The 27001-nt window shown below is 52.8% G+C and overlaps 12 protein-coding genes across 12 annotated transcripts, besides 1 other annotated feature; 6 read left to right on the forward strand and 6 right to left on the reverse strand.

Moving 5' to 3' along the window:
* Positions 1 to 1397: 1397 nt before the first annotated feature.
* CTRU02_203737 (40S ribosomal protein eS10) lies at positions 1398 to 2053 on the reverse strand (the record flags this gene model as incomplete). The annotated part of the gene is made up of 3 exons (XM_036722314.1): positions 1398 to 1440; positions 1526 to 1938; positions 2015 to 2053. 3 exons carry the CDS (start codon positions 2051 to 2053, stop codon positions 1398 to 1400), a joined length of 495 nt encoding a protein of 164 aa, XP_036585920.1.
* A 391-nt stretch (positions 2054 to 2444) lies between these two features.
* On the reverse strand, positions 2445 to 2771 carry CTRU02_203738 (uncharacterized protein; the record flags this gene model as incomplete). The annotated part of the gene is made up of 1 exon (XM_070204256.1): positions 2445 to 2771. The coding sequence occupies one exon, from the start codon at positions 2769 to 2771 to the stop codon at positions 2445 to 2447; it is 327 nt and encodes a 108-aa protein (XP_070062019.1).
* CTRU02_203739 (uncharacterized protein) lies at positions 2455 to 3309 on the forward strand (the record flags this gene model as incomplete). Its single annotated transcript, XM_036722315.1, has 1 exon — positions 2455 to 3309. One exon carries the CDS (start codon positions 2455 to 2457, stop codon positions 3307 to 3309), a length of 855 nt encoding a protein of 284 aa, XP_036585921.1.
* A 309-nt stretch (positions 3310 to 3618) lies between these two features.
* CTRU02_203740 (cytochrome c oxidase polypeptide vib) lies at positions 3619 to 4143 on the reverse strand (the record flags this gene model as incomplete). Its single annotated transcript, XM_070204257.1, has 4 exons — positions 3619 to 3653; positions 3703 to 3766; positions 3819 to 4026; positions 4106 to 4143. 4 exons carry the CDS (start codon positions 4141 to 4143, stop codon positions 3619 to 3621), a joined length of 345 nt encoding a protein of 114 aa, XP_070062020.1.
* Positions 4144 to 4491: 348 nt separating this feature from the next.
* On the forward strand, positions 4492 to 4999 carry CTRU02_203741 (uncharacterized protein; the record flags this gene model as incomplete). The annotated part of the gene is made up of 4 exons (XM_036722316.2): positions 4492 to 4554; positions 4616 to 4631; positions 4743 to 4805; positions 4863 to 4999. 4 exons carry the CDS (start codon positions 4492 to 4494, stop codon positions 4997 to 4999), a joined length of 279 nt encoding a protein of 92 aa, XP_036585922.2.
* Positions 5000 to 5255: 256 nt separating this feature from the next.
* CTRU02_203742 (RNA recognition domain-containing protein) lies at positions 5256 to 5770 on the reverse strand (the record flags this gene model as incomplete). Its single annotated transcript, XM_036722317.1, has 2 exons — positions 5256 to 5396; positions 5450 to 5770. The coding sequence occupies 2 exons, from the start codon at positions 5768 to 5770 to the stop codon at positions 5256 to 5258; spliced, it is 462 nt and encodes a 153-aa protein (XP_036585923.1).
* A 534-nt stretch (positions 5771 to 6304) lies between these two features.
* Positions 6305 to 10225, forward strand: CTRU02_203743 (WD domain-containing protein; the record flags this gene model as incomplete). Its single annotated transcript, XM_036722318.1, has 3 exons — positions 6305 to 6513; positions 6570 to 10125; positions 10181 to 10225. The coding sequence occupies 3 exons, from the start codon at positions 6305 to 6307 to the stop codon at positions 10223 to 10225; spliced, it is 3810 nt and encodes a 1269-aa protein (XP_036585924.1).
* Positions 10226 to 10702: 477 nt separating this feature from the next.
* Positions 10703 to 11822, forward strand: CTRU02_203744 (uncharacterized protein; the record flags this gene model as incomplete). Its single annotated transcript, XM_036722319.1, has 2 exons — positions 10703 to 10850; positions 10933 to 11822. The coding sequence occupies 2 exons, from the start codon at positions 10703 to 10705 to the stop codon at positions 11820 to 11822; spliced, it is 1038 nt and encodes a 345-aa protein (XP_036585925.1).
* A 794-nt stretch (positions 11823 to 12616) lies between these two features.
* Positions 12617 to 12703: a sequence feature (Short protein (CTRU02_203745, KAL0940982.1) was converted to a misc_feature.).
* Positions 12704 to 14742: 2039 nt separating this feature from the next.
* Positions 14743 to 16259, reverse strand: CTRU02_203746 (hlh transcription; the record flags this gene model as incomplete). The annotated part of the gene is made up of 2 exons (XM_036722320.1): positions 14743 to 16121; positions 16193 to 16259. 2 exons carry the CDS (start codon positions 16257 to 16259, stop codon positions 14743 to 14745), a joined length of 1446 nt encoding a protein of 481 aa, XP_036585926.1.
* Positions 16260 to 20078: 3819 nt separating this feature from the next.
* On the forward strand, positions 20079 to 22071 carry CTRU02_203747 (uncharacterized protein; the record flags this gene model as incomplete). The annotated part of the gene is made up of 4 exons (XM_036722321.1): positions 20079 to 20408; positions 20753 to 20814; positions 20912 to 21170; positions 21223 to 22071. 4 exons carry the CDS (start codon positions 20079 to 20081, stop codon positions 22069 to 22071), a joined length of 1500 nt encoding a protein of 499 aa, XP_036585927.1.
* Positions 22072 to 24371: 2300 nt separating this feature from the next.
* On the forward strand, positions 24372 to 25181 carry CTRU02_203748 (dj-1 family protein; the record flags this gene model as incomplete). The annotated part of the gene is made up of 2 exons (XM_036722322.1): positions 24372 to 24968; positions 25026 to 25181. The coding sequence occupies 2 exons, from the start codon at positions 24372 to 24374 to the stop codon at positions 25179 to 25181; spliced, it is 753 nt and encodes a 250-aa protein (XP_036585928.1).
* A 249-nt stretch (positions 25182 to 25430) lies between these two features.
* On the reverse strand, positions 25431 to 26459 carry CTRU02_203749 (NAD-dependent epimerase dehydratase; the record flags this gene model as incomplete). The annotated part of the gene is made up of 1 exon (XM_036722323.1): positions 25431 to 26459. The coding sequence occupies one exon, from the start codon at positions 26457 to 26459 to the stop codon at positions 25431 to 25433; it is 1029 nt and encodes a 342-aa protein (XP_036585929.1).
* Between the last annotated feature and the right edge of the window lie 542 nt (positions 26460 to 27001).

A 27001-nucleotide genomic window follows, 5' to 3' on the forward strand; every position in this document is an offset into this window, starting at 1 on the left:
ACGTATCGGGTTGATGTGAGCGGGCGCGATGACTACTTGGTCCTCATCTGATCCAGTGGGCGCTGTGTGAGACACGGAAGTTTGAACCCAGCGGTTCGTTGATGTGCGAGGTCAAATTAGCACACAAAATGAGGGTTTTCACGTAATTAGAGGGGATTGATGGCCTGCCAGGCTGTAATTGCGAGAAGTTCGTATCTCTAAATGACCAATGAGCCCAGAATTCAACCGTTCGTTTTGCCGTTTGCCGATAGGAGTTCACTCAAGGAGAGTTTATGTCGAATAGGCACTGGGGAATTAACGGACTGGATGACCTGCCAGAGTGCAAAAGCGATACTATCCAAGGATCAAGGACAGGACTGCCCCTCATCCCCCTGCCACGGGTCGGGCGCTTCGAGGCGAGTAGTTCCGGAATCCGGCCTACATACATCAAGAAGGTAATGGGTTCACACAAGGGAGATAATCATATACGTTGCCACTCGATTTGAGGTTAGCCGTTGGAGGGACGTCGAGGAATTGACACACCCTCCCTGTTTCTTAGAAGTACCGATCTGCAGCATCTCACTGTAATAATGTGATAAGAGTGTGGAGATAGGACTCGAATCCCGGACTCACGCGGGGGGGGGGGGCACCAACGAGACTCCTACAAGACTAGAAAACCTGGTAATCATGAGATTCGATTCGCGCAGTCACCGCCACTTCCCAGGATTACGTCCAGTGTTTCTCGGCAATCATTCATCTTGCTCTTGGACAGCCCACTCATTCAGGGTCAAAATAGCAGGCGGGGTTAGCAAGGCTTGGGTGGGATCATGGCGTCGTACCTCTCTACGGGTCTACGAGGAAACGGGTTTGAAGGTCCAGTGTACGATACGTTCATTCGTGCGTGCAGCCTGCTGAAGCTATCCTACGTGCGTCGACATCGATGCTTACCGCAGGAAAGCTGCCTCTCAACATACTTTTTAGCCAGACCGATCCCTTTCGTTTCCAGCCCTCTCGACTCCGAGAACACCAATGATAACCAGTCGTCCTCGTCGTTCTTTTCATCTCGCTTCCCTCGACATGCATAAAGGATTCTCGAACGTGGCATCTCGAGATTTCAGCACTGACCCATGCTCTAGACCGGCAGACACCGCGTGCTCATCACAGCGTTGTAAAGAAAGAGAAAAGTGACGTTTCACAGTTTGGAGGAAGCAGCACAAGCCGCAGGCTGCAATTCATGACCTTTTGATGCAAACGATTTCCGAGGATCTAACCTCCAAACTCCCACGATGTTTCCCCCGTAGTCTGTGACGTTAACAGACGCGCGACTGTTCCGGCCATCCACTTTTTAGAGTACATGTCGGTGCCTTTTTGTTTTGCCAATGCGTCTCGAGAGTAAAAGCCGATAGGAAAGATACCTCTTACGAGGGGGGAGCGCCACGGCCACGGCCAAAGCCACCACGGCTGTAATCAATTGTTAGCACATTGTCCTGGTTCTCGAATATGCGCCGGCCATCGATCGAAATCGCCGGCGGAAAGGAATGCTCACAATTGGGGCTCGAATCCACCAGGGGCACCGCCCTCCTTGCCCTCGCCAGCATCACGGCGGCGGTAGCCACCCTCACGGTCACCACGCTCGCCACGGCCACGGCCGCCGAAGGGTCTTCTCTCGCGCTCGCCCTCGCCGAGCATGCCGCGGGGAGGAGCGTGGGAGCGCTGCTGCTTGATGTGGGTAGCAGGAACGATCTCGGCGGGGAGGTGAAGCCACTCGCGGAGGTAGTCGAGACCCTCGGGAGTCAGGGTGTAGTAGTAGTATTGCCAGGAGAACTGGGTCTTGACATAGCCGCGGGAGTTGAGGGACTGCAGGGCCTTAACGACGTAAAGGTTCTTGGTGTCGATATCGGGGTGCTTGGGGAGGTTGAAGTCCTTCTTCGCGACGAGGACACCCTCACGGAAGAGGTACTGTAAATTTCGGCGTCAGCAATCGATGACCTGCGAATTATAATTTTCTCGCGCTCCCGCGAATTGTAAATCTAACCTCGTGGATCTTCTTGCGGTCGGCCTTGGGGATCAACATCGTGGCGGTTGTCTGGTCGCTTGCTGGTCGATGTTGAAGGGGTTGAGATCGTGACGATAGGCTTAAAGGTCAGTGAAATTGGAAATATTTTGTGCGGCAGCTACGACAAGTGTGGTTGGCAAGGGCTAGCGAGGGTGGGGCTTTCTGTCCAGCGGGCAGTGGCTTGTGCGCTCACGTGTTGATAAGAGATAAGCGACAAGCCAGCCTGTCGTGTCACCTCGATGTGGCGGTGCAATTTTTGGCCTTATCTCCGATGGTCGCGATTCAACCAAATCAAACATCACTGAGTGGTTGCCAGGCTACTGCATCAACATCCTCTACTTACCCGACGGCAGGTCGACAGTATTCTCGAGCCGCTAGAAAAAAACTTCATTGCAGAAATCAGTGTCAATCAACTCAAAATGGCTGTCAAGAACGTTAACGTGTTTGTCAGCACTTTCGCTGGTCTGGGCCTTCCATCAACATTGGTCCTCCCCGTACCATCATCAACTTCTCTATCGGAGCTTCGACAACAACTCGATGAGAGGCTGCCTTCTACGGAAAGTCGACTCATTCTGACAACCGTGTCGAACAAGGAGCTGTCTGCTTCTTCCTCACGACCAGTGTCGGACTTGCTTTCCTCCATCAAAGATGACTTTGTTTCACTGCGACTTTCGGTACCGCTTTGCGGTGGCAAGGGTGGTTTCGGATCCCAGTTGAGGGCTGCTGGAGGTCGCATGTCCTCCAAAAAGAAGCGCAACCAGGGCGATGCCAACAACTCGAGCAGAAACCTTGACGGCAGACGCCTACGTACAGTAACCGAGGCCAAGGCTCTGGCCGAGTATCTCGCTATAAAGCCGGAAATGGAGAAGAAGGAGAAAGAGAGGCGACGTGAGAGGTGGGAGCAGATTGTTGAACTGGCAGAGAAACGCGAAGATGAGATCAAGAATGGTGGCAAGGGCCGTCTTGATGGAAAGTGGGTTGAGGACAAGGAAGAGTCAAACGAGAGAACCCGTGATGCCGTCCTCGCTGCGATGAAGGCTGGCAACTACAGAGACAACTTCTTGGGCACATCACAAGGATCTACGGGATCTGAAGAGACCGATGGGGCAGTGTCGAGTGAGGAGGAAAAGGCAGAGGGTAGCAGCTCTAAAGAGTCAACCCCTCCTTCAGAACCGGTCAAGGTCGCCAAGGAAAAGCCGAGAACATTTTTTGGGTTCGATGAAGACGATGAGTTTATGAGCTCAGATGATGAGGATGATGTTAAGGCAAAGTAATAGGACGGCATATGTTTTCTTGGTTTCTTGGAGTTATCTGCGCGATGAGTTTTGCGCCGTTGAGAGCGCACGGAGTTCCGGTCGACCGGGTTAATGGAAGGCAGCAAGCTTTGCGGTTTTGTACAAATGATCAAATGGGTGGGGTCTACAAATAGTTTGTCACGAAATCAGATTCAGCGCCCATGAGCGCTTTCAGCCTCGTCGTACGACACATCCTCCGATGCTCTATTTGAGGTCTCGATCCATTTCGAAGTAATACAGTCGCCCGGCTCCTCCGTCTAACTTGCGTACAGCCTACTCCAACACCGCTTATGCGTTCAGGTTGACGGGGAAGTTGCCAGCCTCTGTTCTTTGTCAGCATTAAGTTTCTACATATCGGGGTTTGGTACTAACCGCGCTGCTCATCCCAGCGCTGGTACCAGCCGGAGGGGCACAGAGAGCGGTAGCCGAGCCAGAACTGCAGAAAGTCAGTCGTCAATTGCTCCAATAGCATCGTAGGTGATTCGGACCTGGCGGCAGGGAGCGAAGTCCTCGCCCTTGGCGTTGATGCACTTGTGGTAGTCGACGTAGTTTTGCCAGCAGTGCTTGGTCTGGTTCATGTTCGGGAAGCGGGCGTCGGTGCCTGTATTCACGTTAAGCCATTGTTCATGGTGCTTGACATCAATTGATGCTGTCGCATCCCAGGTGCCGGATCGTCGAGCGGAGGGTTCATACCGGCTAGAAATCGTCAGTTAGCCTCGGAAAAAGATCAGGCCATATTCGGCGAGGGATATTTCTTAACGTACCAGTAACGAACTTGAAGGGCTTGGTCACGAGTTCCTGATCGTCGGCCATTTTGACTGCGTGCGAGTGCAATTGACTGGGAGTCGGTTCGTTTGATGGAGTATAGTGGGCAGCGGCGTACGATTGGTGTTGTTGCTGTGAGAGCAATCGAAGGTCGTTTCTGCACCGAGAATCAGGTGGTGACGGGCGAGAACGGGTGGATGCCTGAAATAACCAATCGGGCCTCAGGCATTGCAAAGGTGGGCCGAGCTCCATCCTAACATCAGACCAGACTGATGGAAGCAGGTCCAACTTCTATCACTCATTTCGAGATCCAATCCAATCAACGCAATACTGCTCCCTCAGCTGTACCAAAAACTCGAAAATCTCCCCTCTCCGAAGAAATTCAAAGCCGTCAAAATGCGTCCTACTCTCGGTCTCCGCGCTTTCCGCCCGACCATGCGGATGATGTCCCCCGTTCCTGTACGTTGAAATTTCGCTGCCCCGGACGAGCGCCATAACTAATTGTGACGTTTACCCCAAGGCCGAGGACCAAGTTGGTATGTCGACACCTGCCACAAGCCATTGACGGATCCCACGATACCGAGCATCGATGCCGACGACAGCGAAAACCGCCGCGAAACCATTGGCAAGGACTGACATCTATATAGGCCACACCGTCTCCCAGAGACTGCGCAAGCTCCGCCAGATCCCTCCCGAGTTGATCCCCCTCGGTACGTCAGACCCCGGTGTGGGAAAAAATTACTCGGATTTTGGTTAACACAACACAGGTGTCGTTGTTGGCTTCGCTCTTACGGCTGCTACCTACTCCATCGCGCGCCACTTCATGACCGACGGCACCATCCGTCTCAAGCGCCAGGGCAAGCTGGCCGCCGACGCCGCCGAGGCCGCTGAGAACCACCACTAAATGGTAATCGAGGGAGTGATGGGAGATGGTTGACCACAGCGTCCATGTGTGATTAGGGGGATCTTATTTGTAAATGTCGACGACAGAGACAGATCAAGGGCATTAGGACCGCTGCTTTCAATTTTCCTTTCTCAAAATAGTGCTTCTCGTCCCAGTCTTGAAGGAAGACCAGGTCCCTTGTACATCAGTAACCATGTGAACGCCATCGCTATGCAAAGAAATAAGACCCAAGTCACCCTATGACTTCGCCTTGCCCTCACTCCGGCCTTGGGCCTGCGACATCAAGCCCCTCCAGACCCTGCATGGGGTCATCTCCGCGCACTTCAACTTGCGCTTGGGTCTGCTCCGCAGCGAGCCTGTCCTCCTCACTGACGGCATGTTCAGCCAGCCATCCTTCCTGTGACCTTAGTTAGTATATGCAGTCTCCATGATGAGATGAACCTGGCATACCTGCTCCCAAAGCGCCTTTTTGCTGCCGAGACCTTCGTCTGCGCTCTTTGGTACTTTGGCGGCTGAAACCTTTATGACTCTTCCGAAAAATTCCGACTGATCCATGTTGTCGATGGCTTCTTTGGCGTCTTCCGCGTCTTCATATTCAACGTATGCAAACCCCCGATGAGGGTCAGTTGAGTTTGGCTTGTCGTTCTTGGGCAGCGACACATCTGCGATTTCGCCAAAGGGGATGAAGGCATCATGAACGTTGGCGGCGGTGACGACTGATGCTAGACCGCCAACAAATACAGTGGCTTTCCAGCGTGCGGCGTCTGTCATTTTTATTATTTTTATGTTTTGGTTCTTCGGATGAGCGATTGGGGCGCTAGTTGTCGAACTCTCATGAGATATCAGAAGTGACAGTATAACTTTCAGTGAGAGGGAATCTTTCGTTGGCGGGGTGCCAGTGCAATAGCTCCCGTAACTCACTATTGGCTGAACCTGAGGGGAGCTCTGCCTGGATGCACGTGACGCAACTTTTGGTGCCAGGCGCACGGTCCCGGGACGTGGAGTCTGCGTTTTGGGGGAGCTTGAACCTGGATGTGGGCTGCAATCTGGCATCATAATTCCCAAGTATAGAGGCCAGCGTACCAATCCAAACAACTGACAGCCACCTCTCTCGTAAGGCTAGGCTGCTTTTCTTTTACCACAGCAGAGTCTGGGCCACCCCTTACCAGATTTTTGTCTCTACATAATCAGCCAATGCCAATTCACATCTGCATCTGATTTGTCTTGTCTGGTAGACCCTTTCTTTTGCAACGACCCTCACCTCCCTCCGAGTGCAGTCCTGGGGACTGAGTGATTCTCGCAATCATGGTTCGCCTTCGCGAGATCCCGAGGACCGCGGCCTTTGCCTGGTCGCCCGACCCATCCAAGCCTCTGTTGATCACCGGCACCAGAGCTGGAGCCGTCGATGCCGATTTCTCTGATGAAACCAAGCTGGAGCTGTGGGACCTTAACCTTGACAACCAAGACCAGGGCCTCGAGCTACAGCCCGTAGCCAGCATCAGCACCGATTCGAGGTAGGCATCGCCGCCATTCAACCCAACCAAGTTCGTCACTCACGCAGTATCCATAGATTCTATGACATTGCTTGGGGACCTCCCGACTCCGACCATCCTAGGGGCATCATCGCCGGTGCTCTGGAGAATGGCTCCCTCGACCTCTGGGATGCTGAGAAGCTCATCGAGGGTTCTGACGACGCCCACATGTCCCGAACGACGAAGCACACTGGTGCAATCAAATCCCTCCAATTCAACCCCCTCCGACCCCAGATCCTCGCAACTGCTGGGGCAAAGGGAGAGCTTTTCATCTACGATGTCAACGACGTTTCGAACCCGTTCCGACTTGGTACTGCTGCCGCTCGCTCAGACGACCTGGAATGTGTTGCGTGGAACCGCAAGGTTGCCCACATTTTGGCCACTGGAGGATCTGGCGGATTTGTCACTGTTTGGGATTTGAAGACGAAGAAGGCGTCCTTGACGCTGAACAACAACAGGAAACCCGTCAGTGCGATTGCCTGGGATCCCAATAACTCGACCAAGCTTCTGACCGCGACCCACGACGATACCAATCCTTTGATCTTCCTTTGGGATCTCAGGAACTCCAATGCGCCTGAGCGTACGCTCCAGGGCCACGAGCAGGGCGTCTTGTCTCTGTCTTGGTGTCAACAGGACAGCGATTTGCTTATTTCTTGCGGCAAGGACAACAGGACCTTGATCTGGAACCCTCAGACTGGTGATCGGTATGGAGAATTCCCCGAGGTTACAAACTGGACCTTCCTCACTCGGTTCAACCCTTCGAACCCCAACCTCTCCGCCACCGCTGGATTTGATGGCAAGATTACTATCCAAACCCTACAAAACACCAACCCCTCAAACACTCAAGCCACGACCCAGAACAACCTGGACGGCGAGGACTTCTTTACCAGCGCGCAGACCCAGCCTCAGGGGGCATCCTTCTCGCTGAACAAGGCGCCCAAGTGGTTTGAGCGACCGATTGGTGCTACTTTTGGATTTGGTGGAAAATTGGTTATCTTCAAGCAAAACGCTCAGCAGCGGACGTCCAAGCTCTCCATCTCGCAGTTTGCTGTTGATTCTTCCGTTAGCAGCGCAACTGAGAAATTCGAGGAGGCACTCCAGTCTGGTGACATTGTTGGTCTTTGCGAGACTCGCAAAGAGCAGGCTAAGACTGAGGAAGAGAAGGCGGATTGGCTTGTCATGGAAACTCTGACTGCCGAGAACCCCCGAAAGCGCATCATTGAGTACCTCGGATTCGATGAGAAGGAGGTCGCAAATGGAGTTAGCAAGGACGAGGAAGAGAAGTCCGAGGAGCCTGCAGAGGAGAAGAAGGAGGATACCAAGGATGAAGACAACTTGTGGGGCGATGGCGAAGGCGAGGGTGAAGACTTCCTGTCTAACCTCTCTGCAAACAAGGGAGCTAAGACCGACAGCCCCTTCCACTTGCTTGCTGATACCGACACTGCGGTGGAGAAGTCCATTACCAAGGCCTTGATGCTCGGTGACTTTACCAAGGCCACCGAGATTTCTCTCAAGGAGGAGCGCTGGGCTGACGCTTTCTTGATTGCTAACTGCGGTGGACAACAACTGGTCGATAAGGTGCAGAGCGCCTACTTGGCCAGCAAGAGCGGTGTTCCCAGCTATATCCGTCTTTTAGGATCCGTCATTGCCAAGAACCTATGGGACGTCGTCTACAATGCTGACCTTGAGAATTGGAAGGAGACAATGGCTATTCTGTGCACATTCTCTGATCCTAAGGAATTCCCCGATCTCTGCGAGGCCCTTGGAGACCGTATCCTTGAAAGCGGCTCCCGCAAGGATGCCTCTTTCTGCTACCTAGTCGGCTCGAAGCTCGAGAAGGTCGTCTCCATCTGGATCAAGGAGCTTGAGGAGGCTGAACAGGCCGGTGTTCAAGAGCCCAGCGATGACTCGACTTTCTCTGTCCATGCCCGCTCTCTACAGCACTTTATCGAAAAGGTCACCATCTTCCGCCAAGTCACCAAGTTCGAAGACTCTGGGAAGACCCAAGCTGCCGACTGGAAGTTGTCAGCTCTGTACGAGAAGTACACAGAGTACGCCGACATTATTGCCGCACACGGTCAACTCGCGGTTGCGCAGAAGTACTTGGACCTACTGCCCGACAGCTACCCCGCGGCAGATCTGGCAAGAAACCGCTTGAGACTTGCAACTCAGAGGAGCGGAGTCTCCCAGGGTGCCCCCAAGGCCGCCACTGCCGCCGCCGCTCGCAGGCCTGGACAGCCTCCGGCCGTGACGAACCCGAGAGCCACCCCAGCTTACCAGCCCACTGTTCCGGCTCCGGCTCCAGGTGGCTCCAACCTGTACGCGCCGGCCGGGCCTTCCCTCATTAGCCCTCCTGCGCCAGGAGCAGCATCGAACCCGTATGCTCCCACATCCTCAGTTGGTTTCACTCCAACTCCTGCAGCAGGCTTTACGCCCGCTGCTACTCATTCACCATATGCTCCTGGCCAAGGCTACCAGCCTCCTGCCGCTCAGCCCTACCAAGCACCCTCTTACGGACCACCGCCTACCAACTTTGGCGCACCCCCAAACAACTTTGGTGCCACGCCCCCTCCTCCGCGAAACTCTACGCCTACGTCGAGCTTCCGTCCTAAGGAGAGCTGGAACGATGTGCCATTAGTTGCCAGGGCACCGCCTCCTCGTAGAACGACTCCCAATGTTGCTCCGATCACCTCGCCCTTCCCTGGCCAGGTGAACCAGGCCAGCGCTCCTCCTCAGAGCCCCTATGGCCGCACAGGCTCAACCCCTCCTCCACCTCCTCCCAAGGGTCCGGCCCCCCCTCGCGTTACCTCTCCTCTGGCTGGGCCTCCGCAAGCCTTCCAGGCGCCTCCGAGACCGACGTCGGCCGCGTCGAACGCATATGCTCCCCCGCCCCCTCAGGCCGGCGCTCCGCTTTCTTCCATGCCGCCACCCATGGCCCGGGGCCCCTCGCCGTACAACCCGCCTCCCTCCGGCGCACCTCCTTCCAACCGTTATGCCCCTGCTCCCTCGGCGCAACCTCAGACTAGCCAACCGCCTTTGGGATCAGCGCCACCGCCGGGCAACCAACAGCCGCCAAGGAACCCGTATGCTCCGCCCCCACAGGTTGGAGCTGGAGCACCGCAGAGCCAGTACGCGCCCTCGCCGTACGCAGCCCCTGCTGCTGCTAGTGCACCCCCGCCAGCGGCATCAAGACCTCCCACTGGGCCTCCTCCAGCGGGCGGCCCCCCACCCGCTGCTAGATCCGAAGCTACCCCCCCTCCCCCGAAGGCAGCGCCCCCTCCGAAGGCCCGGCATCCCGCCGGCGATAGGTCTCACATCCCAGCCCATGCTCAGCGGTTGGTAGATGTCCTCAACTCGGACATGCAGCGTGTCGCTTCGCGGGCGCCTGCTTCGTTTGCCGCTCAAGTGAAAGACACTCAAAAGCGTCTCAACCTGCTGTTTGACCACCTGAACAATGAGGAGCTAGTCAAGCCTGACACAATCGACCAGCTCTCGGCACTGGCCGAGGCCATTGACCAGAAGAACTACGATATCGCTCAAAAGATCCAAGTCGACATTCAGAAGGAGAAGACTGAAGAGTGTGGTAACTGGATGGTAAGTACAGTCTAAAAAGCATATGTCTCAATAAGCATGCTAACTAGTTTCCCAGGTTGGTGTCAAGCGGTTGATCAGCATGAGCAAGGCTACTCCATGAATGCCTTGACGGATGAAAGGAGCTGATTGCGTTGGAATGAGTAGTCGATGATAGCCAGTTGCACTTTTACGTATACACTAGAATCAAAACGAAAATGTTGTGATTAAATGCCTTTAAACTGTTACCTACCATCGAAATCTAATAATGTTGTGTTGTGTATTGGCAGATTCTAGTTTAGCGTCAAGTTCAACAACCACTTACCGTCCTTTAACAAAACACACAACCCTGCTCAGAAGCTGATGATAGTTAACAAGAACACCAATTGGCTCTTGATTTGTGTTTGGAATGCTTCAAAACTATGTAGTTTCTCTCATTCTCGTTTACGATGGTTGAACATTAGTGACGTTGAAGGGGCATTTGTGCTGGGGCCTGGGTTGGCCCTTTTCCCGATAAGATAAGCGCGGGCTAAGCCAACTAATCCACACGTCACACCTCAGCAACGTGCTCTCCCCACGCTTAAACACCAAAAACGACAAGATGGCGGACACAACACCCGAGGATGCCGCCGCTCAGCGTGCAGCAGAGCAAGCGCGCCTACGCAAGGCGAAGCGTGAGGCAAAAATTCGCGCGGGCGGTACGGCCAGACTGAATAAGATCACCGGTCTCGGTGGAGGCTTCCAGAGAGGTACGACCAAATCCTTTCCAGTTAACCGCTCAGTTCTCTACCGTATGCCTCGAAATTATAGCAGTGCTGACTGAAAACATAGATGACCCAGTCCCATCTCCAGCTCCGTCTTCGAGAACAGAATCCCCTGTTCCCTCCGCCTCGCCAGCCGCCTCTCAGCCCAAGGCGGCGACCGCTGAGCATGCAGACCCCGAGGAAATCGATATCTCGCAACATTACTACCAACCTGCCGCCACTCCCCGACCCTCAGGCCCTCCCATCGACCCGAATTCTATGAGTGAAGATCAACTGCGGCAGATGATGCTTGGGTTCGACCGACCCGGTCCTGGAGCCGGCGGTGCCCCACCGATGAACCCTTTCGCGGCCGCAGGTGGCATGCCAGGCGGCGAGGAGGACCCCATGATGAAGATGCTTTCACAAATGATGGCTGGCGCCGGCGGTCCAGGTGGTGGAGGGTTCCCAGGCTTTCCTGGAGCTCAAGGTGCGGGTGCGGGAGGTTTCCCGGCAGGATTCCCCGGCATGCAGATGCCCCAACAACAAGCAGACACCTCGTCGGCATACCTCTGGCGCATTCTCCACGCCATCTTCGCAATCTCTTTGGGTCTCTACATTGCCTTCTCGACGACCTTCACTGGAAGCAAGATGGAGCGCGAGCATACAGCCTTGGCATACAGCTACCCAGTCGGCAGCGATGAGGCGGTCACCGACGTCAACACGATGGAGAAGGGCCGCGAGGTTTTCTTCTGGATGTTTGCGACGGCTGAGGCGGTGCTGCTTACCACGCGGTTCTTTGTTGATCGGGGGCGTGCGCCGCCGAGCGGATTGGTCTGGACTGTTGTCTCATTCTTGCCAGGCAACATCAAGACGTATGTTGAGACTTTGCTGCGGTATGGGCAAATTTTTGTGACGGTCAGGAGCGATATCCTTGTTTGTGTGTTTGTGCTGGGAATCTGCTCATGGGTCCGTGGTTAAGGGGTGGTGTTCAGGGTGAAGAGGGTTGGAATTGAGAGTAGTGCATTATTAAGTTAATACTATTCATCAGTTCTATCCACAAATGGAGCACACGTTTGTCCTGCTATCTGCAATGTGACTGTATGAAACTTCCGTGGTAGTCTGGTCGAGATTGCCCGTTCTTAGGGACAATATTGTCGGCAGGGCTGCGAGATTTGGGTTGTTAGGTTTCGTCTTCCGGGTCTTTCTCATATCCGCCATCCTTATCATTGTTCTCTTTGTTCTGCTCGCCCCCATGTCCAATATGACGATATTATTCAACTAGCTAAAGCGGAAACGCGTATAGCACGATGTCCAAGGGAGCGTTAGACCGCCACGTTCGGTGTTTGGTCTTGACTGACGGTGGCCCATCGTGGCGCGACGAAGCTGTTACCGCCCCGTTAGTTTGTGTCTAATGCCGAACTTCTTTTAAAGGGCCTACAGCCTCGCAAATAGGTGGCCAGGAGACTCTTCCAGCCTCTTCGTACAAAGTGGTAGGCCCGAATACTGGCCGATAGGCTTACACCAGTGGCTCAACATATTCAGCCTCGTTCACCACCGTTTCAAACCCTTCGACATAGAACAATGAAACACCCGAACTGTCTCCTGAATACAATTCGACCTGTGCAAAAAGGGATCCAGTGAAACATTGCTCAAAAACGTTCAAGCGCCCTAGCCTAACCCGGGCAAAATTACGATTCGCAAAAACATACAACACCAGGTATTCGCTGGTCGTCACCGACCCAACTACTAATCCGGCCCTCACTGGCTTATCTATGGGAGAGCGGACGGGATCCCGAGTTTTCCAGTGGGTATGGTCGTATGTGTTGGTAAAAATACAGTCAAGGTGCTCATATAGCTAGAGAAGCTCGCTGTAAGCTGCGACGAATTTTGACTTTCAACATTCAAATGAGAATATTAATTGATAAGCTGATGGAAAATCACGCAAGATCTAACTTTATGATATGCAGCTCCGCTAATCATGAGAAACTATGACCAGTGGGCAAAGAGCTTCATGGGCATGGTCTTGTTTCACGTGATGACGCGATCGCTTGACATCATGACCCCAACACTTCGGATATTGAGATTGTTTAGAAAACGTGGTAGTACGTCAGCAGCAATAATACCTGGTATTTCATCCCATAGTAAACAAAAAGGACACAAAGCAAGTGTCTTGATAAGTGGCAGTTGAGACCTAACTCCCGTTTTCAAAAAAGAAAGAAGAGGGAACAAAACAGCACCATCTACGACCTGAAGCTTCGCCCAGCCCATTGCCCATGAAGAACGAGCCTAACGCATTAGGAAACTTAGATTTCACATAACAAGATGGCACCATCCATACCTACCCGAGGAATCTTCGTCAACAGATCCCCGATTTCGCCGATCCCCTCGTTCCCTTTCGGCGCCGGCGACGAACCTCGCCGTCACGTTGTTTCGGCCTAGGCTGGCTAGTCCGCACCAAGCCCAGCCCGGGCTGAGATCTCGTTCGTTCCTCACCGACGGGCACTAACACGTAGTTCAAGAAACAAGAACGCCATATTGTTTTTGCTAGATTGGCCCGGTGTATATTTCCACCCTAGCCTCAAACCAGCCATCCCACCAAAACCATTGTCGTTGACAACCTAGATAAGCACCACATACACTCTCTCACACGCACACACCCCCCGTGCCTCATCCTTCTCAACCGTAGGGTAGGTAGCGAGATAGTCGAGTATATGGCAGCCGCCAAGCCCAGCCGCCCAGGTAGCAACTCGACGCCTACCGCTTTGTCCTTGCCGTAGCCTTATCTCTCCAGTCCATCGCCAAAAATTCTCCGCCTGTCAAGCCCAAACCCGTCACCGCCCGCCGCTCAGATCTCCATTTCTGCCCCCTTCACCCCGCGCGCGATCAAGAAATCGCGGGCGGCAAATGGGCGTCGTGGGTGGTTGTCTACCCCACCCATTACACTACAGCGAGCAGCACCCTTTCCCACCCTCCCCACCCCCGGCATCCAAGACATGAACTTCACGAGACGATGAATGAATAAATATTGCATGTAGCTAGTGGAAATATGCGGAAGTCATTTCCGATTTAATATCGCAGACATGCAGGCACGGAGCAGGCGAAACACCGTACCCTCCGTCCAGCGCTGCTGAATGGATAAGACAGGGGATCTCGTAGAGAGAGTGTGTGTGTGGGTGTTAGTGTGTATGTGAGTTGCACATATGTGATCGACACTGTAAAAAAAAAAAAAGAGGAACCTGCGGGGTGCATCCGCACCACGCGAGCGAGCTTTCACATGTCAGAAAGAAAGAAAAAAAAAAGTAGAGCGCGGCCGACTCCTATGGCACCCATACCTGGGCTTGACCAACCCTTGCAAGCTGTGTGTATGTGTGTCACTTCCTAGGGAGCAAAAAGTTGAGATGGCAGACGGACTCAACAGAACCAGAAGGAGTATCTCACTCCAGTAGTTGACTTCAAAAGTTGTACAGAACGCACTGGAGAGTGTCATACTTTAACGAATTTTATTTTTTTTGGAGATAACAATGTGAAGGGTATCAACTACAAGAGCCTTCCCTAGTAAAAAAAGAAAAAGAAAAATAAGAATGTTTAAGTCTGTTCCCGCACGTTAATCGTCATCGACTCCCGTCCGCGGCCCGCATCGTAGCCGGGATTCTCTCGTGAATCACTCTCATAATCATCCAACTGTTCTTGGCACCCCCAGAAAACCTCCATCTTCCGGTCGTTTCAATATGACGCCGTATCCCGTTCTTTCTCTTAGCCCCCTCTTGTCATGTGTTGCTTCATCGCAACGAAATGAACGCCTGCTCCCAATAATTCGGCTTCCTTTTGAAGCTCGAGTCAAGTATATACATGTACACTCCAACACATAATAGTAGTAATATGAAGGAAGCAGTGATCATCACCGGCCCTCGAGAGCATTCAGTTGAGCACTGAGCTCCTCATTGCCCTTGAGCATGTCCTCTAACCACTCAGCTGCCATGGTGAGCATGGTACTCTTGCTGAAACCGCCCCCTTTGAGTCCTGGCACAAGATCGCAGAGGTCGTCGAAGCCTTCCTTGATCAACGTCCGCCGTTTCTGCTCGCTCCGGATGTGGTTTTCTCTTTTCTGTGCTTCTGTAAGATTCTCCCGAGGCGGCTTGGCTCCGGTGCCTGATTTGCGTCTCCTGCCTGCTGTTCCGTTTTCCGCCGGTGGCGTGTTGGAGGGCTCTGTCTTAGTCTTTCGTTTCCTTGCCGCCTTTACTGAAGGACCACTCTCCTCATCCTCTTCGTCCACATCCTCCTTCGTACTTCGGCTTTTTCTCCTCTTGCGTGGTGGCGCTTCAGTATCCTCCTCTTTCTTCAAGATCTCAGACGACTTTCGGCTGTGTCCCTTACCCAAGGAAGACTCGCCGTTAGCACTTGGAGGGCGTGTATTGTTGTTGCTCTGGCTAGGCTCGAGGCATTCCATGTATCTTAGCTGGCCCTTGGCCAAAGCGTCATACGATTCTTTCGGGTCGGGAACGAATGAGTTGGCACGGCCAAACCGGGCATCGGTACCCCACTGAAGATCGATCGGGGCTTGACTCGTCCGCTGGGCCGAGACCCTTTCACCTGGCGCAGGGCCAAAAAACATATCCGCAAAGGTGCTTTCGTGGTCCTCGACAAGGTTGGCCTGGGCGACGCTGCCGCGCTCAGCGCGCTTGAAGTCCTCCATAGGTTGGTGTCTGAGGTGACCGACTGGGGGGCCCAGAGAGTGTGTAATATCTCTGTTGCTATTGCTAAACATCGCGCTGGAGCCAGCGTTGCTTGATCTTAATGATGAGCCATTTTGGAGAAGTGTGGCGGCTGCGAGCACGTCTGCCGAATGATGTTGTTCCAGAGTCTGATGTGACTGCTGTTGCTGCTGCTGTAATGGTGGTGGTTGTTGTTGTTGTTGTTGTTGCTGTTGCTGCTGCTGTTGCTGTTGTTGGGGAGGAGGCGGTGGCGGTGGCATCAGATTCGAGCCCATGGACATCATGTCAGGGAAATCGGTATGGGGAATGGCGTGTCCTGGAGATGCAAGAGGCGGTGCTGGGGACTGGCCAAAGGACGTTGCCGTCCCCATAAACACCGGTGGTAGGTCCAGCCAAGCATCGCTGAAGTTAAGACCTTCTCCAAAAGACGGGAGATTGTAGTGGTCCGCGGTCATATCCTCAAAAAAGGAACTGAGAAGTTTTGTGTCATCGGCATTGAGGAGAGGTGCGCCAGGCGCAGGTTCGGGAGGGTCAAGGAAGAAATCTTGAGAAGGATCAACGGCATCTGAAGCGAAAAACATTAGCTCTCACGGCCGGCAACAACGATAAAATAAGACGAATAGACGGTATTCTTACAGCCGAAGGGCAAATTCGGGTCTGACGGCTGCGTCGAACCCATCCTGGGACGTTGTATGGCGAGCATGGGTGCGTCTTCTGGCAACTGGACGAAAGTCGTTCAAAGTGGTGATTCCGGTGGGGAGAGACGTTGGGCGAAGTGGCTTATGATTGTGTGAGAGATTGAATGCGGACGGTTCGGTGGTGGATATGCGCATTCCTCTGGGAAGGTCGATATACTAGAGGCACATGGCAACAGGAACGTGTTTCTATCGGATGAGCAGCGCGTGTATACGAGGAGGGTCGCCTGTTTGGGAGAGGGCGTGCAGTAGTAGTAATTATGGTTCGACCTGTTGCTGGTTTGCCTTGTGATATGGCGGGGTGAAGGCTTGTTATTGTGATAGCAGTGAGCGTGGTCGGTGCAGCTTGATAGGAGACTGAAGAGGTTGGTGGGTGTGGTTGCCGTCTTTAGGAGTGCGCCGTGGCAGAAGTGGAAGTGGCCAAAGTCGAGCTGGTCGGGTTACGTAGAGACGGAGTGGAGAGGTGGCTGCGCTTAGGCGCGGCACCGGGTTTCTGGACTTCTAGTACTTCTTTCTTGCCAGGAAGACGTGTTTGCCTCTTCTTGCCCGTCTGAAAAGCGGGGGAGTAGGGGGGGTGAACAGGAGAGATGGTGGTGTTGAGAGGATGGGTGTGCGAAAGGAAGTGGCCGTGTAAGGTAAGGAAGGTGAGGTGAGTTGTGAAATAAGGCAAGGCAGCGAGCAGAACAGAGCTGGGCTGGGTTGCGGTGGAGGTGCGGACGATGTAGCAGTGCTACGTCTCGATTGAGCTCTTGCACGAGCAACTCCAAGGTCTAACCCGTACGGCGGATGTTAATGCGGCCCATGCAGGGCTAAGAATAAGAAGACCCTTGAGACGTGGTGAGCTCCCGGAAAGGAAGCAGAGGAGTCGACTGCGTAGTCTGGGCTGAGTGTGCCGGGCCAAGAGACGACGACGGGGGTATGTGTGTTCGTCGTCGAAGATCGGATGTGAGCCCGAGGTTCACTTGGGGCAATACATTCTCTGACGAACGTAGACGCGTTGGTGTAGGTGCGGCTGCGGAATCTGGTTCTGATGCTAATGCCGTTGCTTACCAGCTCGTGCTGTATGTACTTGCATACCTTAGCAAGCAGGCACAACAGCGATTGAAGAGTGGTCTCTCAAAGCACTACTCGAGGTAGCTTAGGGCAAATAAGGTACGGGTAGGTTGAAATGATGGTCACGGGCCCAGGACGGAGGGCTCAAAAGACCCCGTGGTTTTTGACTGCGGAAAAATGACGAGCAGGAAATCAAGGCGCTGAGTCGAAAAGAATGAATGTCTGGGGCACCAAAGAGCCAAACGGCCACCCCTGTTGGCTGTTGACCGGGGGTGGTTGAGTGCCCGAAAAGGTAAGCGTCAAGTTGGAGGGAGGGCTGCGAATGAGGGCAACGAGTGCGTGAGGGGGGTGTGGGAGATGGCCCGGTCACCTGCATCGCGCTGCAAGCCTTCACGGTTAGTGGCCTGCTGCAGCAGGAGTAATGACGGCGTATTGTAACAGTAGGTATTGATTGCTGTCTTGAGTCGGTGGCCTGTCTTCTTGTCTTCCCTGCCCCAACAGCCTGTACAGGGAGGAAAGGTTCTGCAAGGATCATGTCGGAGCATGCGGACATGAAACAAACGGGGTGACATCGTTGAATCGATGCTTAATAAGGGGATATAGCTGGAATGAAATGGCGGTCAGCAGGATGACCGTGGAGCAGACGCTACAGCTTATTGGGTCCCACTGGTCAGTCCGAGACTACGTAGTCACGTAGGGCAATGTCAGTATACGCCTATTGACTTAAACAGTACGGCCATGACAGTTCCGAAGCTTAGTGGATTTATTCGCTTATCGCAGCATCACATGCCATCGTCGAGCTTTCACACGCTGCCTGCCCTGCCGCTGTCTTCTGTCAGCCATCCTTCAACATCTTCCTCACCCCAGGAATAATCTTGCACCATGCCGTTCTAGGCTTGGCTCGTGAGGTACATTGTACCAGTACTCCGCATCATCGAACCTCCAAGCTTTCCCCAGCACTTAGGGCAGTTGTCTTAGTCCAGCACCCGACATATTCCAGGCATTCGAACTTATCGAGTTTGCTGTCACTTTGGCCGAAATCTTTCGGCCAAACTCGTTGCTTCCACCTGTTGCTTGGGACCGAATCTGTTACGCCGCTTTTTCTTTTTCAGCCCCTCTGTAGCACGCCGGCAGTCAATTGACCCTGCCGCCCCAACGTTACAGCTCTGCCTCAATCCTCTACCAAACCTACTTGCCTCAAATTAGACTGATAGGCAACAGAGAACGTGTTCACTAGCGGCCCACGGATCCCACTAAAAGCACCTCACAGACGCTGAACGGTCCAGCCTCCAAAGGAGGTCAGCCTAGAGAACGGCAAAGACAAAGAAACAAACATCGCCTCGGCCGATACGAAACGGCTGGTCGTCCCAACCTGCCTCCCTGATTGCGACTTTCCATCCTTCAAACTGTCAATTCGTTTAGGAAGGGGGAACAAGCGCCGACATTTACAGTCGAATTTGACCATCGCACTGATCCAGCAGCATCCTACGCACTTCCAGAACCCAGTGCCCAAGCTGGGACTCGAGCAAGGCCTCCCCTGCTCTGCACCGCCTGGCATCTGCCGAGCCAACGCAAAACACCGTTCCCTTCAGACCGCACGTTTGCCATACAAACTTCAGACTTCCGTTGAAGTCTTTTTTCCCTTTCCCACTTCGAGACCCGTCGCACTCGCATGGATTGCTGCGCCTGCGCCTTTCCTGGGTGTCCAGCTGTTACCGCACCCTTCCTGGTCTTCAGCGTGAACATCGGCGTGACAGACCAGCTGATTGAGACGTTCCCATCTGCAGCCAATTACAAAGCTGCCACCCTTAGGAGGTACCAGTCATCAAAGCCTCGGCCGCGCTTACCAGATCCGACCTAAGTAAGCGTGCCGAAACATCCAATTGACATTCTAACTTCGGAGCCATTTGCCCCTCTGGCTCCCCGTCCCCCCGTCTTCTCACTTTTTGAGGTCTGCACTCTCCGTCACTCCGTCACATCGTGGGACACACTGCTCGCTTCCCCACAATTCTTATTTCCTTCCCAGTCTATTCATCTCCCTAATACGCAAGGTACGGTTTCCTATCGATATTGGGCACTGTTCTTGTCCTGCCCTTGGCGTTGGAGGGTAGGCGGCGGAAGAACACCCGTCACGAGACCAAACGAGCCAATTGATGAAGATCAATTTGATCAATCTGAGAGTCACCTTACCCTGGTAAGACGCGTGCATTAGTTCACCATGTCGTTCCTTCGCATATCCCCTGTGGCTCTTCAATATTGTACATTGCCGAGACTGTCCATCTCCAATATGCATATTGGCAAGCTTGGTCCGAGGTATCTGACAATTTTCGAGTGAAGAAAGGGCCGGTCAATGCCGAGACTCCATCTTAACAACCAAGAGACAAGTCGTGCCTAGTTGGCTTCAACCGATGTGATTCAACCTCTTGCTATGCGGAACCAAATGTTGGCTTGCCGCTTCTCCCATCCCTAACCCAACCTAACCTCCCATCCTTGCGCGGTTCAATTGTGTTTGCGCCTCCCTGCCATCACACTTTCTGTCGTTCCTCCAGCCTGGGCTGGCACCCCATGTCTTCAGCCACATCTTCAATATCCCACACCGTCGCGCCGAAGTCCTATTTGGGCGGTTCTTTCTGCATTTCAGCCTCTCTGCATTGTACGGTTACATCATTGCATATTGATGCACAGACGCACTGCCTTCGACTTGGATACTGATCGCTGACTATCTGGTCAGGAACAGCTTTCAATCCATCTGCCGGCATTGACGTCGAAGCCTTATGGCTGTCGTCGCATCTTTGCCCTCCACAATGCTACCTCGGAGTCAGATGCAAATCCGCCGGAATGGCTTGCTAGAGCTACATCAAGTCCCGCCAATCCTACGGCCCCTTCTGCGGGCCTACTTGCTAGGCTATGCTTCTGCCGTCGCTCCAAGGATCTTGACCTTGTTGATGCAGTACATTACCAAGAGGCGACGCAAGAACCTGACGAACGACAAACAATGTTCAGGCTTTGTGGAGCAACTGAGGCAAATAGTTCTTGCTGGCCTGGACCCTCAGCGTTTTCCAACGTTTTGTGCCGTTATAGTTGGCGGCAGTACGATATTAGAGGTACGTTACTTGACGCCTGTTAGCCGGGCATAAACGCCAGCCATTGGGATGAGACAAATCACCGCTTCTTTCAGTTGAGAGCTATAGTGTCTCCAACTGAGTGGCAGCAGCATCATTGTGAGGGTCTTCAGCGTTAGCTTTGCCATTGGTCCGGCCGGTGTTGAGATGAAGAATCCAATCATGAGGTTACCATCCCCTCAACAAGCCCGACTTTCTGCCAGTCAAAGCACACATGATCCTTGCACCAATATCTTCTGACGGTCGTCTGCAACATACACTCAGTGACATTGTACTACGATGTCGCTAAACATACCTATAATAGGTCACTGACATCTATTTCTTAGGAGCCACTTCGGCGGTTCTTCCAGCAGACAGCCAAAAACCTCAACGAAGCAACGCGTGTAAGGTGTGTCAATCCGGTTTGGTGGCTCATTGTCTGTGGACCTCGTAAATATAGAGTTGCGTGGTTCGTCTGTAGTGAACGTATGCTAATTTGGCCCCAGGCTTGCGAGATGGAGCGCTACCTTTATCGCCGCTTGGTTTAGTCTGAAGCTTCTGCAGTCTAAGAAGAGCTCAGGGTTCACCGAAACAGTCCCTGTAAAGTCCGATGCTCCTCCCGGAGTCGAGCGGAAAGAGGTCCGATATGCCGGACGAACTCTTGACTTGACCTTGTTCACTTTGACACGGGCACTCGATGTGTTGGTGGGAGAAGTATGGTCTCGTAGGCGCGCGCGTCGTTTGGCCCAGGGTCAATGGACCAAGGTAGCCCTGATCAATTACCCCTTTGGCCATTGTTGCCGCTAACGTTCCGCAGGTTGAGTCGATCATCGGCAGACTTACTGATCCATGCTTGTTTGTTTCCTCATGTGCTTTGATCATGTGGGCGTGGTTTTATAACCCCTCCAGGCTGCCCATTGCCTACAACAAGTGGATCAGCTCGGCGGCAAACGTCGATATGCGGCTGATCGAAGCGCTCCAACGGTTGCGTGACGGCAAATTCATCTATGGTGTCGATAATGGGCAGGCAGAGTTGCTTCAGGGCATGTGCGAAAAGTACAAATGGCCCACGGAATGGGGAGATCCAGCCAAGTCCGTTCCCATCCCTTGCGAGATGGTCCACATGGGCAGTGGCCCTTCATGCGAGATCCACGCGCTGAGCCGCTTTTACCGGTCCTGGAAGTGGTCTATGGCCATGTACCTACCGCTGACCATGGCGCTCCTCGTACGGGGGCCCATCAACAGGAAGAGCTTCGTACGGGCTCTGGTCTCGGCGTCGCGGTCATCGGCATTTCTGGGTACTTATATTACCTTGTTTTACTATGGTGTCTGTCTTGCAAGGACCCGTATTGGGCCACATATCATTGGCAAGGACCAGGCAGCAAGGCAAAAGATTGACGGAGGATTCTGCGTCGGTGCGGGTTGCTGCCTTTGCGGGTGGAGTGTACTTGTCGAGACTACGAGCCGTCAGAAGGACATGGCTCTGTTTGTTGCTCCCCGTGCCATGGCGACATTGCTCCCGCGCCGGTATGGCATGGACAAGCAGTGGAGGGAGACTCTTGTGTTCGCCGCCAGCGCGGCGGTCGTGTTTACCTGCATTATGGAGAATCCGAAACGTGTACGAGGCGTTCTTGGAAGCGTGCTGGGATTGGTCATGCGCAACTAAAGTCGAAGAAGGGTATCGGTGCTACATGCAGTTAAATGGGTATAGTCCTGGTAGACACTTGTGAAACGATATAGAACATGAGCGTACGATCGGCTAAACGTTTGTAACGTTCCGATTGTATAGATTAGAGTAAGATTGATTATAGAGTTTGTGGAATCGATGGCCTTGGTGCTCAGCTATACGTGGATAAAAATACGAATGCCCTGACGGAGCTACAACTCCGGAGAACCCTAACAATATCTTACAATGAACAGCCGCTCTATATGGCTTGTTTCCAGCTTCCATACTTCGCTCTGGTTTCTATTTCGGTCCTCTACATCACCACCTAGTGGCAACCTCCAAAAAAGTAGGAGTGACCTTGCCAGAGTCGTCCTCTTGCCATCATTTTGCCATTTGTCTCGCTCCTACCTGACGCTACTTGACAAGTTCATGTCCTGGTACTACGCTTTCATGAATGTAGACTTGCCAATTCTCCCACAGAAAAGCATTGGCTGGTCAAGCATGAGGTACGTCTATATTAGCTTTCATCGTTTTAACATAGCACTGACTGATTTCCATGAGTTATCATTACAATTTTTTAGCAGTCTCGTCTTACGAATATCGCATTTCATTCTTCTGATGACTGGTTATAGGAACTGCTACTGCAATGCGGATGCTTATAAATCGAGACAACCACTTGCACATCTTGAGTCTTATGGTCTTGATAAACGGCAATATTCACATTATATCCTTTGCTTTTTTTGATACAAAACACCGAGACGCTCCGTCCTGTGGCCATCTCAATTTAATCCTGTTAGCCACCTAAAAATGAAGTAAAAATCCACAAGTTAAAACCACAATCTCGTCTCTTGGATTTTCTCTCTTTTACCCCAAAATGATGTGAAGCCAGGATTTCTGATTTTTTGGCATTGTGCCTGAACATCGACAGGAACTGCTGAGATTACCCAACGCGACCATATCCCAAGTTCGGATTTCACAGCCGCGAAATGAGGGCAACCTCAAGCTGGGAGGAAGCCAGGAATTGCTTCGCTGCGGCAGTCTACAATAAACATCTTTAGGATGAAAAGACACGCCGGCAACTTGCTTGCGCAGTTACACCACGTGACATAAGGCTCAGCCTTCTGTCCCATGTCTAAATGAAAGTTAGATTAGTTTCATCACGAATTGGAAAACCTGTGTAATCCGCCAACTGTAGCATAATGTGCTCGAGCCGAGGGCTCGTCCATCCTTGGAAGCGGCAACTCCCTGAACCTCTATTTATTAGCTCAAGAGCAACTTCATAACAAACAACCTGAGCAAAGATGCTCTCCGTAGCCCCCAACAGCGCCCGGATACTAATGGAAGGATATGGTAATGACATAAACGGTTTCGATGACATTCGCGTAAGAGTCCGAGCTTCTCGTAACCATGAACGTGCCATCGTATAAGCAGTCATCCCAGTCCCACTATTTAACAAAACACAGAGTCCTCAAATCGAGAGAGTATTTCGTATGTCATGTATGGGTCAACAGGTCTTACTCCATCTTGACCAATTGAGTTGCCAAGTGGTATTTAACAGGAAAGCTTGGCACCGAATCCCACGTGCGAGCCCGGAGGTTCCGCCGCCGTTGGTTCCCTTTTCGACTTCTAAATGTTTGCCCTTCATAATTCTTCCGGGCCGCCCTCCTGTTTCTGTCAATATAAATATATTAAAGAGCATGCGTAAGTGGCCTCTTGGTGGCGCATTGCCCACATGAAGGAGATAGTTCCATGCACATACTCTAGTCTGAATCAGAAATCAGTAAGGGGTGGTTGCTGACCCAAGGGCAGGGAAAACTAATTCAGTTTTCCCGCTTGTCAAGACAAACCCACATGCAGGCTGACAAACGACAATTCGACCCGACAGCCGCCTTGGGCTTTCTTTTCTCCCAAAAGAACTCGTTAGATTGCGCATATCATGCTCAGCCGCCCCTTCAGTTTGCCTGGGTGGAAACCCTGTCACCAGATCTCTTGACTCGAAGGGATGTGTCTAGGGCCGGTTGCTTGGCGTCAGCAACAGGGCGAATGGCAAGATATACTCGAACATGTATCACTACGTATATAATGAGGTAGACCGTCAGGTAGACCCTCTTCCAAAATACTGTGTGAAAAACGCCGGCGTTTTCTTGACTCTGCTTCCTTCGACCGCCCACCGCTGGATTCGTCTCGCTTTCAGTTGCTCTAGTCTAAACTTCGCTTTCGACTATACTCTTATTTTACTATCGGAATCTTATAAAACGACTCGATTCAACAGCGTCGTTGAACATCTTGAAGCATCTACCATGAAGTTTACCATCCTAACCGTAGTGACAACGGCTGCCACCTTCGTCGCGGGCAATCCTCTCACACATAGGAGCTGTACTGGCACTCCGGTCAACTACGGCGCCATCATTTTCCCTGGCATGGACATGATTGATATATGGGGACCCCTTGACATCCTCCAGCTCACTGCCCTCAGCAACAAACTGAATCTCCATCTCATAGCCGCTGACAAGAACCCCATTGTCACCGGCATCATTGATCCGTCTGACCCGACTAGAAACAAGTTTGGCTCCTCTTTTTGGCCTACCATTGTCCCGACAGCCACATTCGACGACGACCTCGACCTTGACGTGTTGCTCGTCCCTGGCGGCCCCGGCGTGCGCGCTCCTGGCCTAGAACCTATTGTAGAATACGTCAAGAGGACGTACCCGAAGGTCAAGTACCTGATCACAGTATGCACTGGTGCCAGCTTTGCTGCCCGCGCAGGCATCCTCGACGGCCGGCGAGCTACGACGAACAAACGTGCTTGGCAGACTATCACTGCCTTTGGCCCCAAGGTCAAGTGGGTTTCGCCTGCGCGGTATGTAGTTGATGGTAACATCTGGTCTTCGTCTGGTGTAAGTTCTTCATGATCTAAGTATCAAGTATGAAAACTTACTGGCATGGATATGTAGATCACTTCAAGCTTGGACTTAACTTACGCCTTTGTTGAGGCGGTCTACGGCAAGAACCAAAGCACCATCATCGCCAACACGATGGAGCACACGCCCCTTGCCGCAGACAATGATGTGTTTGCTGACATCTGGGGTGTCGCGCCAACGGGGAACTAATAGAGAAGTAGAGCTGTGGGACTGAGGTTTGAGTCTTTTCAGTCCCCTTCACTTTCAAGATTTGCATGGGAATTGCATAGCAGGCGGAATCATCTTTTCGAGACGCCGCATGGAAAATTCCGATACAGCATGAGATAGGCCCTGGAGCCATTAAATTCCGTTCTATCTGATGGATACTATCACATCTTTCGCTAGTTTATCGTTATTCATGAGAATTTCTAATATGCTTGCCAACTCGGCCAAGTCATCTCAAGACGATTTGGAAGCCTTGTCCACATCCAACATTTGACGAACCGCGTCCCTGAGTGTAACATTCAGAGGCGTGTACTTGATACCCAAGACCTTCTCCGCCTTGCTGCCGTCGACAGCATAGATCTCCTCGGTCTTGCCAGCCCCGGGCTTGCCCTCCGGAATCCTGCTCTTTGCCTCGGGTAGCTCCTCACGGATGAGATCCGCCGCAGTCTGCCAGTCAAAGTGCTGACCGACAAGGAACCTCTCACCGCCGGCCTCAGGCGTCTCGATTGCCTTGATCAAAGCATCAGCGACGTCGCGGACGTCAGCCGAACCGCCAAAGTCCGTCGGCGGAACTTCCTTGGCATCGACTAGTTTCCACAACAAGCCCATCGACTCGGACAGGTGGTTGAGGTCCAGCTTGCCACGGTACGGGCCGAGCACCCACGGAGGGCAAATGTTGGAAAGGGTAAATGTGACGCCCTGGTTCTCCGTCATCCATCGCCACATGGCGCTCTCCGCGAGGCCTTTGGACGCGCAGTACGCCGCTACGCCACTGTCGGTCTTGGACGCTTGCTCGTAAGTCATTGGGTTCCAGTCCTTTTCGGTGTAAGTGTGCCCGGGACGGTTGCCTGCCGACACGTCGATGATGGAAGCAAAAGACGAAACGTTGACGATACGTTTCACTTGCGGGGCATACCGCAGTGCTGCATCGAGGATGGCGATGGAGCCCTTGATGGCCGGCTGCAGCAGGTCCTTGTCATTGTCCTTGGGGTCGAGGATGAAGGGGGAAGCGGTGTGAATGATGCCTGTCACGTCGGCCAGAGCGTCCTTGTAGGACTCGTAGTTTGTGATGTCCGGAACGATAGCGAATGAGAGGCGGTTTCCGGAAGCGGCGTCGGGGAAGGTTTCGCGAAGGTTGGAAAGGGAAGACTCGGAGCGGGCTGTTGCGCGGACGTTGTAGCCGCGTTCCAGGGCGAGGCCGACTACATGGGTACCGATGTAGCCATTGGCTCCGGTAATGAGAAGGGTTTGGTTCGGCGCCATCTCGAGTGCGTGTGTCTTGTTTCTTGCCTTGCAAGTTGTTTATATAGTCGTATCGATGAGTGAATCTTGCTTGCAAACTTGAGTTGATGTTGTTGGATTTCACTTAATACTTGCTTGAACTACTTTAAATTTATAGTCTTACAACAACCCATAAAAATCTTCTCATTGACGATTGTTTGCCATAAAGATCCGGACCCGGCTCCGAAGGCTCCGGACTGTAGTCGGGGCCCAGCAATTGCAAGGCGGCGCGGGTGGCTTACGGGCTCCATGAATGACACGTGGGTGAAGTTTGCATTGCATCATGTGGATATAAATTCCAGCGTTGCGGCAAGATTGCCGCCGGATATCACTTGTTAGGGCAACCTCTTCGGCCGCTTGGTCATGTATAGAGCTCTTAGTACCGTAACTCCCGCAGAAGCGGGTTTGAGCTAACCTGCTTAGGCGAATGGAAATTTCCTAGACGTTAGACACATGGCCATGGACATGAGCTAAGACGTGGCAAGAATAGAGTCACTATGTGAAATGGGCAACAGGATGTGAAG

This window comes from Colletotrichum truncatum (assembly GCF_014235925.2).
Source record: "Colletotrichum truncatum strain CMES1059 chromosome Unknown Contig_0002, whole genome shotgun sequence".
Classification (NCBI taxonomy): Eukaryota; Fungi; Ascomycota; class Sordariomycetes; order Glomerellales; family Glomerellaceae; genus Colletotrichum; species Colletotrichum truncatum.